Source organism: Rhodamnia argentea, chromosome 10 (assembly GCF_020921035.1).
Source record: "Rhodamnia argentea isolate NSW1041297 chromosome 10, ASM2092103v1, whole genome shotgun sequence".
NCBI classification, from domain to species: Eukaryota; Viridiplantae; Streptophyta; class Magnoliopsida; order Myrtales; family Myrtaceae; genus Rhodamnia; species Rhodamnia argentea.
This window is the reverse complement of record NC_063159.1, coordinates 3612581-3626908: the sequence shown is the minus strand read 5'-3', so window position 1 is coordinate 3626908 and position 14328 is coordinate 3612581. Positions and strand designations below refer to the sequence as shown.

General features: G+C 40.9%; 2 protein-coding genes across 3 annotated transcripts; one reads left to right on the top strand and one right to left on the bottom strand.

Moving 5' to 3' along the window:
* Positions 1-1755: 1755 nt before the first annotated feature.
* On the top strand, positions 1756-4910 carry LOC115742033. Its single transcript, XM_030676109.2, has 2 exons — positions 1756-2567; positions 4279-4910. The coding sequence occupies exons 1-2, from the start codon at positions 2107-2109 to the stop codon at positions 4529-4531; spliced, it is 714 nt and encodes a 237-aa protein (XP_030531969.1). The 5' UTR covers positions 1756-2106; the 3' UTR covers positions 4532-4910.
* Positions 4911-8320: 3410 nt separating this feature from the next.
* On the bottom strand, positions 8321-13780 carry LOC115742010 (serine/threonine-protein kinase BSK6-like). 2 transcript variants are annotated; one of them, XM_048271183.1, is made up of 10 exons: positions 13458-13780; positions 13120-13337; positions 12868-13003; positions 12157-12290; positions 11968-12073; positions 11142-11227; positions 10466-10654; positions 9919-10083; positions 9175-9255; positions 8321-8814 (listed from the first exon to the last, which is right to left on the bottom strand). In XM_048271183.1, the coding sequence occupies exons 1-10, from the start codon at positions 13537-13539 to the stop codon at positions 8572-8574; spliced, it is 1440 nt and encodes a 479-aa protein (XP_048127140.1). In that variant the 5' UTR covers positions 13540-13780; the 3' UTR covers positions 8321-8571. The 2 variants fall into 2 exon arrangements, with proteins under 2 accessions (XP_048127140.1, XP_030531932.1); XM_030676072.2 differs by having other exon boundaries at positions 9175-9288; positions 13458-13778.
* Positions 13781-14328: the final 548 nt, after the last annotated feature.

The window sequence follows — 14328 nt, the reverse complement described above, 5'->3', positions numbered from 1 at the left end:
ACATACATATAGAAAGAGAAAATATTTTAAGATTTGAATTCTCTTTCTTAGGTTCCCGATAAGATAGAAAAGATCAAATTCCAACATTGTAAGCGCGATGGATAAAATATCGCTATTACTTTACGTGTCTGTCCGTAAATGAAGAAAAAAGACAACGTTTAAAAATAGCAGATTAAAGGTACTTAAGGGAAGAAAAAGTGGATTATGACTCCTTAAAAGTAGGACATCCTTTTTATTCCTCAAATGGCAACCCTTCGTTAACTACTTTATTTATGAACACCTTTCAAATCTTCATAGCCATTATCCTGCTGCAATAATTCTTGCTAAGAAGAACGATCATTGTTTAAATGTAATTATAAAAATATGTGTGTTCTATACTTTGCTTACTACCAATCGCAGTTCAATTGATTAGGACACAGTTGACGGAAGCTGCGGATTAAAACCCCTTATTTATGGTTAAAACATTGCCTTTTCGATCGCCCAAAAAGATGGACCGATCAAAATTTGTGAAATCTGATTTGGATAGGCGACCCTCTATACTCACACGAAAAAAAACAAAAGGCCAAAACAACTGACGTGACCTCTTATCAATACCCTCAAGACTGACTAACATACCAAGCACCCATGCGACGCATTTGACATCCCTACCCCTCTTGTGCGTCTCCGAACCCAAGCCCCTTTCCCAAACAAGCCGGGGGCTGATCTGTCTTTTTCCACCAACAAAATGGCAAAGTCTTTGCTTCGGGATTAAGGCAAAGCACGAGAGCAAATGAAACGGACCGAATAATTTGTGCGTAGAAAATGGGGGGCAATTGACCATCTCAACCCCGTAGTCCAAACGCGACGTCGACCCTTCCCATCCTCCCCCACGCGATCCACGTCGAAAGGTGCACGACAAGCACGGACCCGCTGGCATATCCGACGCACGGCAAAATCGTCAATGATTTCATGACTTTGACGCACCGCCTCGCACGCTACGATCTCCTCCACCTCCTGTCCAGCAATATAACATAGAATAATGACATAAACGGTGACAACCCAGATCCTAAGTATGGAGGAACGAGCCTATGCAAAGCCGTTGGCAGTACGCGAGCGAGGCTAAGCGCATGTCTTCTGTCTCACATCATTTAGAAGGGGCCCCGAACTAATTGATAACGCTTAAGATTCTCTACTCTGTATAACGAGTTTTAAAGCTTTTGACCTAAAGCGGACAATATTACACAGTAATATCTCTCATTTGTGAGGTCACAGCAAGGGCACTGTGCTAGAAGGAGGGGAGAATGTGACGATTCAAACCTAGCAAGTACGGAGGGAGGGGCTAGCGCGGCGCCTTGGAAGTACGCAGGCTCTGGAGGGAGTCTTGGGCTACCTGATAAGACTTGGATTCTCTATTCTGTGTAGTGCGTTTTTCTAACTCTTGTTCAATGTGGTTCCTAAATTTTTAGCCTAATATTCAATGTGATTCATTAACTTTCAATTCATTTAGTGTGATCTAATAGAATTTTCTAAACTGTATGAAAATTAAATTTAATATGTATTAAAAAATACAAAAATTATATTAAATAAATTAAAAGTTCTATGAACACAACTGCACATGAAAATAAACATCTTCGGAATCACCTTACATTTTAGGTCAAAATTCAGCAAGTATTTGTCGTTTTCCCAATGTAATATCAAGAGTCACTGAAATCTTCCGTGTAAATTCCACGAAGGAGTTTTCTTATTTCCCGGTCTCTGCCAAAAGCAAAAGCAACCCTTGTCAATCTTTCTTTCTTTCCTTCTTCGTGTCCCTGTTCTTGTTCTCTCTCTCTCTCTCTCTCTCTCTCTGACATTATTCTCTTCTTCCTTGTCAATCCCCAACCCCACTGAGATTTTCATCTTTATTTTTCCAATGCTCTATGGAGTTCACAGTGGAGTAGAGGAATGCCACCTAATCCAAAACCACTCCCCCTCTTTAAATCGGCTGTTTCAGTCGACGCTGCCTCTCAGGTCCTCGGAAGCTCGCCTTCTCCTCCTTGAATCTCCGAGAAAGTTCCAAGCTTTGAGCCTTCCCAGGCTTCATTGTGCCGAAGAATCCGCTTTTGAGCTTCTGGGTATGCCGCCTTAATGGCCTCCGTCGAAATGTCCCGCGTCGATTTGGAGCTCGGCGAAACCCACCGCCACCACGTCGGAAGCAGCGACGACGACGACGACGAGAGCGTCTGTTTCTCCGACGCCGACGACGGCAGTGGCTCGTGCTACTCCCAGTTCTACTCCACCGCCGGAGGGTCCTACGACGAGTACGCCTTTTCCTGCGTGCTGGACGTGGACTGCGACGCTGAGGCCGGGTCTGGGAGGCCATCGTCGGCGTCGGATTGCTCGGTGGTGGCCGAGGGAGGAGGGAGGGAGGTGAGGGTGCACTTGGCGAGAGTGGAGAGAGAGATGGATTGCAGGATTTGCCATTTAGGGCTGGAGAGCAGCCGCCACGAATCCGGGGCTCCGATCCAATTGGGCTGTTCTTGCAAGGGCGATTTGGGTGCTGCCCACAAGAATTGTGCAGAGGCCTGGTTCAAGATCAAGGGAAACAAGTAAGTACCCACAAAAGAAAAGTGACAGAAAGATCCAATTTTTTTTTTTTTTCAAAATTCTGCTTAATGTTTTCTGATTGCGGTTTGTTCTGTTTCTGGAGTTGTTCTTCCAGCAAGTCTCACAGGGTAATAATTGTTAGGAATTTGTGGAATTGGAAGTTCTTGATAATTGATCTATCCTCATGCATTTTGAATGTGGACTTTTTCAATATTCCAGTTGAGGGATCGCTTATTTTACTGTAACTTCAATTTTGAGTGTCCTGCCTTATAAGTTCTTGAAAATTTTTTAGGAATGGCTGAAATATATTCATTCATGGGTGATCCAATGATTCCTATTGCTTTAAGAACATTTCCTTGAGGATCATATAGAGATTTTGATAAATATAGCAGTTGAATCTGATGATATGGAAGTATTAGGAATCGGGATGTGATCCTCTGCCATGATACCAGCAGGCAATATGTCAAAAGAAGCACTGGCCTTGTAAGTGGGACAATCGAAAGTAGGCTTGCTCTGATTATAGAAGCTACAAATTCTTAGCCAAAAGCTAAAAAAGGAGGGATATAAATATGAAAAGGATAAAAGGGGGGGAAAAAAAGGAAGAAGATGAAAAACTAAAGCAGCGGAGCGACCAGCTTGCGTGTCCAACTGCACCGCCTCATCGTCCTTTTGTCTTGTTTTTCATATTTAGAAGTCCTAAGTCTTTTTGGCTCTGTTGCTCTCTCCAGATTCTGTTGCTTTTATAAAAGTGGAGGAGGGATCCCTTGTCATTTGGTCATTTTCCCCATGGCTGAAGATTGTTGTTCTTAACAGATTTGATCCCAACATCACGTCGCTTGTTGGTTGTGTAGATTCCAGTTATTCACATGGTCCTTGAAAATGATGTTTATGGTGTGGATATTCTAAGTTTCGAGTTTTTTGCAGGGATCATATCATGATATGGTTCTCTGTTCTCTTTTTTAAAGATATGGGACGTGTTAACATGTCCCTCTCATCTATGTTGATGATGCATCTTTCGGTTTTTTTGTGTGTCGCTCCTCCTGAGTCTTAAATCTTCAGCATGTTCTGTGGCTTTAATTAAAAGACTAGTGCTCATTAGCCATGAGAGGAGTTATATTATTAAGGATAAGCTCGATTCTTCCAAGGTGAATGAATCCTCACTGATACTTAAAATTCAAATATTATTCAGGTCTAAAGAATCTTTAGATGTAAAAGCTGTGGAAGTAGAGACGCCGGACTCTAAAGCTGCTAGTTTAACCTTAAGTGCTTGAGCTTTCATTTACTTCTGTCCCTGCTGGTTGGTGAGATCCTATAATCAGATCTGCAACCTTTTGAAGAGCTTTGCCAATTCGCTGTGAAGTCTATTTAAGCCATGGGCTGATAGAATTTAATCACTGCAATTCAATTCAAATTTTGGATTTTCAAGTTGAGAGTGGTTTGCTATTTATTAGATACATTGATGCCAACCAATTCAGCTTAATGGGATCTTTCATTACGGTTGGCTTCAAAAATCATGGCGTATAGCTAAGCTCTCCATTGTTATGGTATCATACCAATGGCCTTCGTGATAGAAAAACCAGCTTCCTCTCTGTCCAATAGACATTAGCATACTCTTTCACCACTAATGTAGTTTCTAAGATTATGCATGACATACCCTCTCCATTTTCGGATCTTCTTTGATTGGATTCATTTTGATCGTCCTTGGATTTCCAGAACCTGCGAGATCTGCAACTCCATTGCACGGAATGTTGCTGGCGTGAATGAGGTAGAGCCGGCTGAGCAGTTGACCAATGAGGTTGACAATCCTACAGCCGCCTCGGCCGTCCCGGCCACCACCCCAACGTTGTTGCCTTCGGAGACCCGGAACTTCTGGCAGGGCCACCGCTTCTTGAATCTGCTGCTTGCTTGCATGGTATTCGCCTTTGTCATATCGTGGCTATTCCACTTCAACGTGCCGTCGTCGTAGACGTCGGGGTCGCCGCATTTTCTCTACACGTAAAAGAATCGAGGAATGTAGCAGTCGCTTTTTCGAGTAAAATTTTTACTCACAGAAAGAGGAAAAAAAGGGGAAAGTCAGGGAATTTTTCCATTTACCATCAAAGCAATTTACATATGGAGTCATTTTGTGCATTTGAGTGTGCTCCTCCATGGACAATCAGACGGAACATTTGTTATGGGAAATGTTTTCTCAGGATTCAAGAGCATAGAGCTGTTGATTTTTCTTCCTTCTTGCCTTGACATTTTTATGTGGTTTGGCTCTAAAAAATGGAGTTTCCTTGTCAAAAGGGAAAGAAAGTGTGGAAAACTGTATATATTCATCATTGAAGCGGTGTTGTAAAGTCTAATCCTGTTTTTTAAGCCATTTATTGCGAATATTTTCTGCTGTGTTTACTATGATGTCTTCCCTCTTTTAATCAAAGAAATAGAGTAATAATGTGTGGATAGGTTGGTTAGCTTAAAATAATGGGATATATACACTGAAAGTCTTAATATTTATCGAGAAGGTGCAGTTAAATTTTAAAATTTGCAAAAAGTACAATTAAATTTTAAAACTTGTCAAATGGGAACAATGAAGGCTTTTTGTTAATCCCGTCCAACTTAGTTGATGAAAGATGATGAAATGATTCTTTTAAATATTTTTTATTTCTTACATGGTAATAATGTGGCAAAAAAAAAAAAAAACTGATTTGGTCAAAATCTAATTTTTATATAAAATTTATTTAGATTACATAAAAAAAATTGAAAATCAAAAAAGTAAAGGTTTAATGTCACGAAAAATTTCAAATTGGTATACATGTGATAAATTTACTTCAAATTATTTTTTTACCACAAAAAATCTCAAATTGGTACATTTATAACAAATTTATCCCAAACTGATACACCAGTGACAAATTTTTCCTCCGTTAATTTTTCGTTAAATTTTACCGTTAAATTATTGAGTTTGATGACAAGTGGCAATTGTCGGGTATATATGTTTGGAGTTTTTACCCTCTGTTACGGTTGTATCACTTTGAAATTTTTCGTGGTATTAACCCAATTTAATAAAAATTAATGGATGCTAAATTTGTCACAGATATACCAAGTTGAGATTTTTGGTGGTCAAAAAAATTATTTTTGGATAAATTTATTACAGGTATACCAATTTGAGATTTTTGATGATCAAATAAATAGTTTAGGATAAATTAATCATAAATGTACTGAATTGGGATTATTTGTGATTAAAAAATAATATGAGATAAATTTATCACTCGTGTACCGGTCTGAAGTTTCCGTGGTATTAACCCAAAAGTAAAAGATAAGCAAAGTTATACCAAAAGAAAAGTTAGAAGCCAAGCGGGGGCTTCAAAGCCCTCACTGTCGCTGGTAGGGTGGTGAAAAGCCCTCAATTGCCTGAATTTCAATTCTCCATGTTTCTTTTTTTCTTTCTTTTATTTTTAAATTTATCTTATTTTATGTAAATTTTTATATAATAGCATATTTAAATTAAAACGATGTTGTTTAGGCATTATGTTTCATGTTTTAGCCAAATCATACCCACATAGAAGAGAGAAATATTAGTAGTAATATAAAAAAAAAAAAAAGACATGTCATCTTTTTTTAGTCAATCAAGTTGGTAGAATTTATGGAAGGATTTGATTGCATAAATTTAACAAATTTTAGAATTTAATTGCACTTTTTGCAAATATTAGGATGTAATTGTACTTTTTTTATAAGTTTTAAGACTCTGTACACATATTCTTAATATGATTTAGCTCGAGTTGAATTCATGTGTTTGAGAATAATATAAAATATTTAAATATATATTGGAAATGCGGAAACAGATATAATTTGAAATTCAGAATGGACTTTCGTTAAATTTTTTCCCCGAAATGTTAAAAAATTTGATCTTCCAAAATGAAAAAAGAATTGAGATTTTAGTTTGACAAGTTCTAGAAATTTAATGAATCAGTGCGACGATCTGAAAGGTTCAGATTCAATTTTCCTATGATTTACAATTTTAACCTTCGTTTTTTCATTCTTCTATTAGTTCATTGTAGGCTTTTCATGAAATTTATCGGAAAAATTTTGGGGGATGAAACAATATTTACATTCATTTGCGGAGCTTAAGTTACCGATTATTTTACCAAATTACCAAGTTTAATCGACCAATATTCATTTGCGGAGCTTAAGTTACCAATTATTTTACCAAATTAGCAAGTTTTATTTGCGTCACTTATCAACAATTATTTGATTGTTCCTAAATTACTAACTGCTGCAATAACACCTTGTCAATAAGTATTTGAGTCTAGTTATACCAACAATCGCGGAGCTTACAACGGGGTTAAAATGACCAATCTTTAAACGAAATGGTCGACACCGTCGAAATATTATTGGCTACTTGAATGATTTACCGACATTGATCTGAGGAACGTAAGTTATCAATAATCCTGTGGAATTACCGATTCTTATTTGGATCGGTTACCGAAAATAATTTCTTAGTAGTCTGCCAAGTAGACGCACATCAGTCGCATCGGATGCCTGTGCAAACAACTTACGGATATGTTATAGAAAAGAGGTTTAGGTAGATCCTTTTGCCCTGGAAGCACCGCTCCAACACTTCTAAAGACAGAGCAGTTACAACCTTCCCACGATTCCTGCAAAGGAGATGCATGACTCTGTTCCAAAAATGACCAGACCACTCTGTGATCTTTTTACCTGCTTGGATAAGTTCATAAAAGTATAATTAAGTTTTAAAACTTTTAAAATTTGCAATCAAATCCTAAAACTTATCATGAACGTGCAATAGAGTCCTAAAACTTTTAAAAGATACAATCACGTCCTAAAACTTATCACAGAAGTGTTATCGAATCCTAGAACTTTTAAAAAATACAATCAACGGAAAGGACCTCAAATCATCGTCTTGGAAGTATTTTTTTAGAGGCTTCCAAGTGTTGGAGTTGGTGAATACTTCGGGGACCCTTGTTTCTCACACCGGGTATGCCTACGTGAGCTTAGGGAAATCGAAGTGTTACTCAACGACATATGACCCCTACGCACGGAATGCGGGGGTTCGGGAGCAGCGCCCTCGACACGGGTGTCCCGCTGCCCGGTCGGCCGGGCGGGGGTTCGGGGCGGCGCCTCCCGACGGGGGTTCCGTTGCCCGGTCGGCGGACGATCGCCCCGCTCGCCGGTGAGCGGGCGGAGGTTTGGGGGCAGCACCCCCGAAACCTCTACGGGTTTGAGCTTTTATTTAAGCTGGCCCGTATAGTGGAATTAAGAGATTTAGGTTTTTTAGCCCGTTTTTGGGCATATATTTTTTGCTCGGTTTTATTATTGTAATATGCAAATTGGCTGTAAACCGAAAAATATAGTAAAAATCTCTTTGCGGGACGTAGCCCTAATCTTGGGATGAACCTAGGTAATCTCATGCGTCTTTCAATTTTTTCTCGATTCTTTGTGTGATCATCTGATTCGGTTCCGATAAATCCCTTCACCAAGCTGTTAGCCGCGTTGCATTAGAATCGGCTAGTTCAGATAAATTGACTAGTCTCAAAACTAATCGCATTTTGAATAGGAGCGTCAACCATGAAGAGAAGCAAAACGAAACACGAGAACAAGTGATTCGGCGAGAATAGATGATCTCCGAACGTGATGCTCGACATGAACGACAAGCAGAAGCTGAATCGGGCAGTATTAGTTCATAGGTAAGAGGACTGGCCGAGATTCGGTCATGCAGGCATAGTAGATTTTGAGTCAGAAAAGACGACAGTAAATCTTCAAAATGAAAGGAAGGAACAACTTTCATACATTGCAAAAAATGCAAGACCATTGCAATCAAGATTTTTCCAAAGAGAAGAAGGGACAAAGGAAAAGAAAGAATCTCATAGTCGGTCACTCCGATCGGAATCAGAGTAAATAAATACAGGAAGACAAGCATTACCATGGAAGCAAAGGGGCTCGAACAAGGTGGCGGCGGAAGAAAAGTAGGTAGGAAATGCGAAAAAAGAAGAAAAATCTATACATGTATTAGTGTTTGGTCCTTTTCATTTCTAAGCTTGTGGCGTCCTTGAGAGATTCCTGTGCTTCGTTCTCCATGCCGAGGCTGAACAGGCAGGCCGCTTGAAGATACAAAGCCGAGGGCCACTCAGGAGACACCACCAGGGCTTGCATTGCGTCCCCGAGAGCTTCTTGGGCCATGTCACTCATCAAGTATGATAAGCACCGCCTAGCGTAGACGGTGGGCGAAACCATGGTCCCGCAATCGATGAACTACAAACAGAGAGACAAAAAGAAGTCGGACCAATTTCCGCCGGCAAACGAGGAACTATCTCTGCCTTCCCAGACAAAGTGCAGATGGAACATCGCTTGAAGTAACTGTCTTGTAACATACTTATTCTGCATTTGGCACCCATTCCTTTTTCTTTTCATTTCTCCGCACCAAGCAGAAACAAAGGTCTAAACTTGAAAGTTGCTTTCTCTTTCAAGTTGTTATGTCTATTATGGAACCAATCACCAGAAAAGGATGGCCATATATCTGATTCATTTTATTCCTACCCATAGCGGTGTATCTCCATTGACGGGTCTACCAACAACATTATAGTTAACAAGGTTTGGTATCAGAACACTTACTTGGGTATAGCAATCAATAGCCGTTCCGAAATCCTTTGCTCGAAAAGCAGAATCGCCATGCTTCTTCGAATTCAAGGTCTCCTGCATTTGATTGGTCCACATTTGAAAAGACAGCTGCAGGACAGAACTAGTCATCTCAAAGTTGGAAGTTGTGGACAGGCAGTAGGAGAAACACTAATTTGTGGAGCATTTACCTTTATGTTATTGTAAAAAATAAACAACAAAGTTAAAACTGACAGATCACATTTGGGGAAACTTCTCATAATCAAAATTTGGGGAAAAAGTTATCATAATTGAAACCTACGTCAATAAACTCCAACGAGATATGATTACATAATTCCTACTAATGTGCGGTTGGTTATGTTCATTTTGCAGGAAATGTGTTTGAGCCACCTGAAATTGATAAGCAGGACTGGGGATTTTTGTAAAACAGCAACCAGATGACGCTAAATAGGTGAAACATGATAATCCTCTGAAAAACCTGAGGCAAGCACTCAAATGTTGGATCCTCCAATTAAGTTCTGGAGACCACAGAAAACACTTGCATGAATTCAATGGCTCTTCTGAGAACCACACCGTGGTTGCCTCAAGCTCATGATTTTCTAGATTTGGTCAAAAATAGGAAGCTATGCCATTCTTCCCAGACAGACATAGACTTATGGAAAAATTCGTGTTAGGTGTCATCAAGGTACATAATTCATGCAGGAGTTAGTGAAAAATTGATCCAGAAAAACAGGGATGTACCTCGTTGGCAATTCCTTCATCATCCTTGTAACCGATCTTCTCCAGTATCTCATGAATTGCGGTGAGATCCATTCGCAAGCAAGCCTCACCAAACGGTGTCAACGACAATGGCTGTGCAGGAGACTGTGCCTCCCGTTGGATACCCATAAGCACATGTGATTGAACCTGCTCGAAAACTCTTGGAATGAGAGACAGGTTGTGCCTAGACAGGGAGTAATCAACTCTTAATGCAACAAACTGAAGTCAAGTCTCTAAGTGAGGCAAAAAAATTTCGTAGGACATATTTTGTCTAAACAGAAAAAGAATCATAGGACACATCATATACTAGTAGTGGAGCCATAGGATGCTCAGACCAGCAGCTGGGGCCCAGGGCAGGGACTTAGGGTTTCTGCTTGTGCTCAAAGCACCAAACAGAAATTTTTGAACAAGAAAAAACTATTTTCCTACGCTGGTCACATGTATATGCTTCAATAAATATATAGAAGAACCTTCTTAGTTTTGAAAATCTTATGCTTAAAAGTAAAATACAGTGGGCAATCAACCACACCTCTGTTTCCTTCTGCAGTGACAAAAGGGCCGTGACAAGGGACTTTGCATTTGGCCTCTCACGAGCTTCATATTGCAAACAGCGGGAAGCTAAACGAACTAGCTCAGTTCCATCATCATTGGAAAAGTGACCCTCTAAAGCAGAATCCATCAGCATCAGGAAATTTTTGCCACGAATCAGATCAAGAGCCTGCAATTAGGCTATACGTCAGCAAGCCTGTATCTGGGAAGATCATACTAAATAACAACAAAAAAGAAGCAGCAATGTGGAAGATTAAGTAGAATCCTAGTGGATTGCAAGGAGGAGGAGAGGGGGAACATAACGTGAACAGATTCACAGAATGCCATGGCCCTCTGTGCGGGACGCCTTTTTTCCACTTTGTTACATCAAGGATTCAACATCGTAAGGGTCAAAGTCTAGTAATAGCTCATCTACTTTGTCTCAAATGTTGACAATTTTGATACTGAGATAAAGGTGATCATAATTTGAACCCTGACTCTAGAGTCCAGAGTCAAAAACAAACCCAACTATCCCTTGAAAAATCAACAGCAGGATCAAGTATATCATCTACAGAGCAACCACAACACAATGACATATCCGATGTGATAGCAAAAGATATTTGAAGATTAGTTCATACATCTTGAGACGCACCATAACCAGCTAATGCTAAACTTACATGGCTCGGGGGTATATGTTTGCCACTTAGAAGGTCAAGCAACATGGTCCCAAAACTGTAAACCACACTTTCAGCTGTCACTCTGCCTGCAAAATGTAAAAAGATGAACGGTAATTCGAAATTAAAATTACAAAACACAGAACTGACATTGTCCAATCTTGGACATATCCTTCAGAATGCCGGCAGTACAATCAAATAATAGAACTGCACTGAAGATATGTTTTGTTATTCAGATTGTTTATGTGCTTGTAACCTGTCTAAGTACAAACAATGAACGTAGAAACTGAGTTTAGGCAAAAGGACAACAAACATATTTCTCTAATATCCGTTAAGGCAACAAGCTGAAGCTTTTATTCAGAAATCAGAGAGAAGTGCCAATACCAATCTATACTGCCAGCTAAATCCAAACTATTGGCAGACCAAGAGTATAGAGGAAGACACATTTAGCACATCAACTAAGAGGCATCCATGTAGCACAATTTTGTTTCCACTTCAGTCTAGGGTGTTTTTGGACAATTCAAAGAAATACAGTGTAATTTTGCAATTTAGACAACTGTTCAAGCCAAAAACCCATAGGAGACCACATTATCTTGAGTAAGAAGGTTGCACAAGCACGAACAACGGGGCATAAGGAGACCTTCGAAACTTGTAAACCAGTACGAGAAGAGAGGGTTTGGGAGTTTATTTTTTTTCATACGGTTCAACAGCATGAAATTTGTTAATTTCCATTAATGTGCACAACTCATCAAACTCAAGCCACAATCACACGTTCTCGCAGCAATCGCAGACTCGTTATCAAATATACTCAGAGGAGAAGTGTACATACCTGTCCTCAAGTATTCTGGAGGAGTGAAGGCTAAATTGGTACTGTAACTCTTGCCATCTCTACTGTTCTTCATAAGGCCAAAAGTAGACAAACGCGGATTCGCATCCTGCCGAGGAGATCGAAGTTAGCAATCCTCACAAGAGAACCAAACATCAGTTCTAGGACGAATAGACTTGGGAAGGGCTGTACCTGATCAAACAAGACTCTGTAAGCATTGAGATCGTGATACAAAGCCCGGCCTTTACTGCTGCAGTAATCCAGCGCTTGGGCCAAGTACAACGCTACTCTCAGTCTCATTGCCCACTTCATAGGCTGGTTCTCCCCTGTAATCAACACAAAAACAGAAAAAATTCAAGTCAGAAAAAACAGCAAAATAGGTTAACAATTCGAAATTTGGACAATGCAAGTGTTTCATCTACGCCAAAATACTGTATTAAATTCGTTTAGCGTGTGATTTTTCAGCTTGGCACGGTTCTACGGCAATTTTTGAAGTGTCAATGTGCAAAGTATGAAAAATAACAGCTCTGCAGCTACCACTAATATCTTAAAAACCAAATTTGTGGCAGCCAGATTCAATCTCTCATTAATGAAAACAGAATTTGCAATCACCAACTTGTCATAAACAATTGAGGCAATCAAAACCAAGAGATTACAAGGCGACGGATACATTAAGCCTAAAATACGTGCTCCATGCAATTAGCGGTACCCATCCACTAGCTTGTCCTAAAATGTTAGAAGTATGACATATTGTTGAGACTCCACATATAGATCATCATCATTTCAGTCTTCCAAGACCTTCATTACCTTTGGATCCGAATTATGGCAAGTAATGATCACCGCATTACCAAGCTCGAGAATTTTAGGCATCAAATTAGCAGAAATTAAAAATGGGCAGCATACAGTGAAACAAATGCTTGGCAAGCGTCTCATTCGGCATAAACTCCGCCACCAGCAACCTCTCATCTCCTTCGCAGCAACACCCGATCAGATTCGCCAGCCGCTCACTCCGCAAGCTCCCGACGGATCTCGCTTCCTCCTGCATCCAAACATTCCAATCAAAGCAATCAATAAGACCTCGAAAAGGGAGCCCCACGGTCCAGCCCGATCATTCAGACCAACAGAGGAACTCGAAGGGAGCGGGGGGAGACGCACGAGAAACTGGCGATTGTCTGGCCAGGCGAGGCGGTTGAAGCGCTTGATGGCGACCCAACGGCCGTTGTCGAGCTGGCCCTTGTAGACGATGTTGGGAGCCTTCAGCCCGTGCTCGGAGACGATGTTGTCGGGCGAGAAGCTTCCCGTGGCGGCCTTCATCTGGTCGAAGCTGTACTCGGTGAAGCTGGGCCACGAGCTCTCCTTCCTGTCCCCGTTCTCTGCCACAAAGCAATAACGAGAATGCCACTCGATCACCCTCCACGAAAAAACATACCTTTCATACACACACACACACACACACACACACACAAGCAGAGAGAGAGAGAGAGAGAGAGTACCGAGATCGGAGGATTCGAGAACAGAGGGCTTGAGGTGAGAGTGGAACCAGCAGAGAGAGAATTTGGAGCAGCGAGCTCCCATCGTCAGAGACAGAGAGGGAGAAGGGGGAGGGAGCAGGAGGGAGAGAGATGAAGCGGCGGGGAGAGCACGGACGGGGGAGGTCAAACGATCAGACGGCGCCCATTGCTCGCTCCGAAGAGAAACCACTGACCAGAGCCTCTCCAGAGGAGCTTTGCACAGAGAGAGAGAGAGAGAGAGAGAGTTGTCTCAGTTACCAGAAGAGAAGAAAAGAGAGAGCAGCAATGGCGACCCACCCAACGGCTATTCACCCTCCTCCTCGCTCTTCTCTCGCTCTCTGGCTCTGGACAACGAAGGCAAGTCACAAGTGATGGCGATGGTGGTGGCGAAGGTGGTGTTGTTCAGACAACAATACTTTATTATTATTATTATTATTTTGGGGTGGGGAGGACACATTATTGTGCGCGTTTGTGTCTCCAACATCATGCGTGTATGTCTCGAAAGGGACTAAAAAGCAAATAAAATAAAATAAAAATAAATATTAAAGCCCCTCATCTTTCTCTAATTTCCCCTGGTTTTCCAAGCTTTTCCTCTTTTCTGCAGTTTCCCATCATTTCCAGTCCCTCTCCGTGTCTCGAATTAAGGTTTTTCTCTTTGCCCTAATAGAGAGAGCGCTATTCATGATGGGTCCGCGTTCAATCCTCGATAAGAATCGACCATGTCATTTTCTCCAGGGTCCATAGACTAACTAAAATTCCAAGCTAGGTAACTAAAACGACTGCCCGTACCAAAAGACTTAACTTCCGTGTCGCAGAACAACCCCGAATTGCCGCCCCCGATCCAAATCTTTCA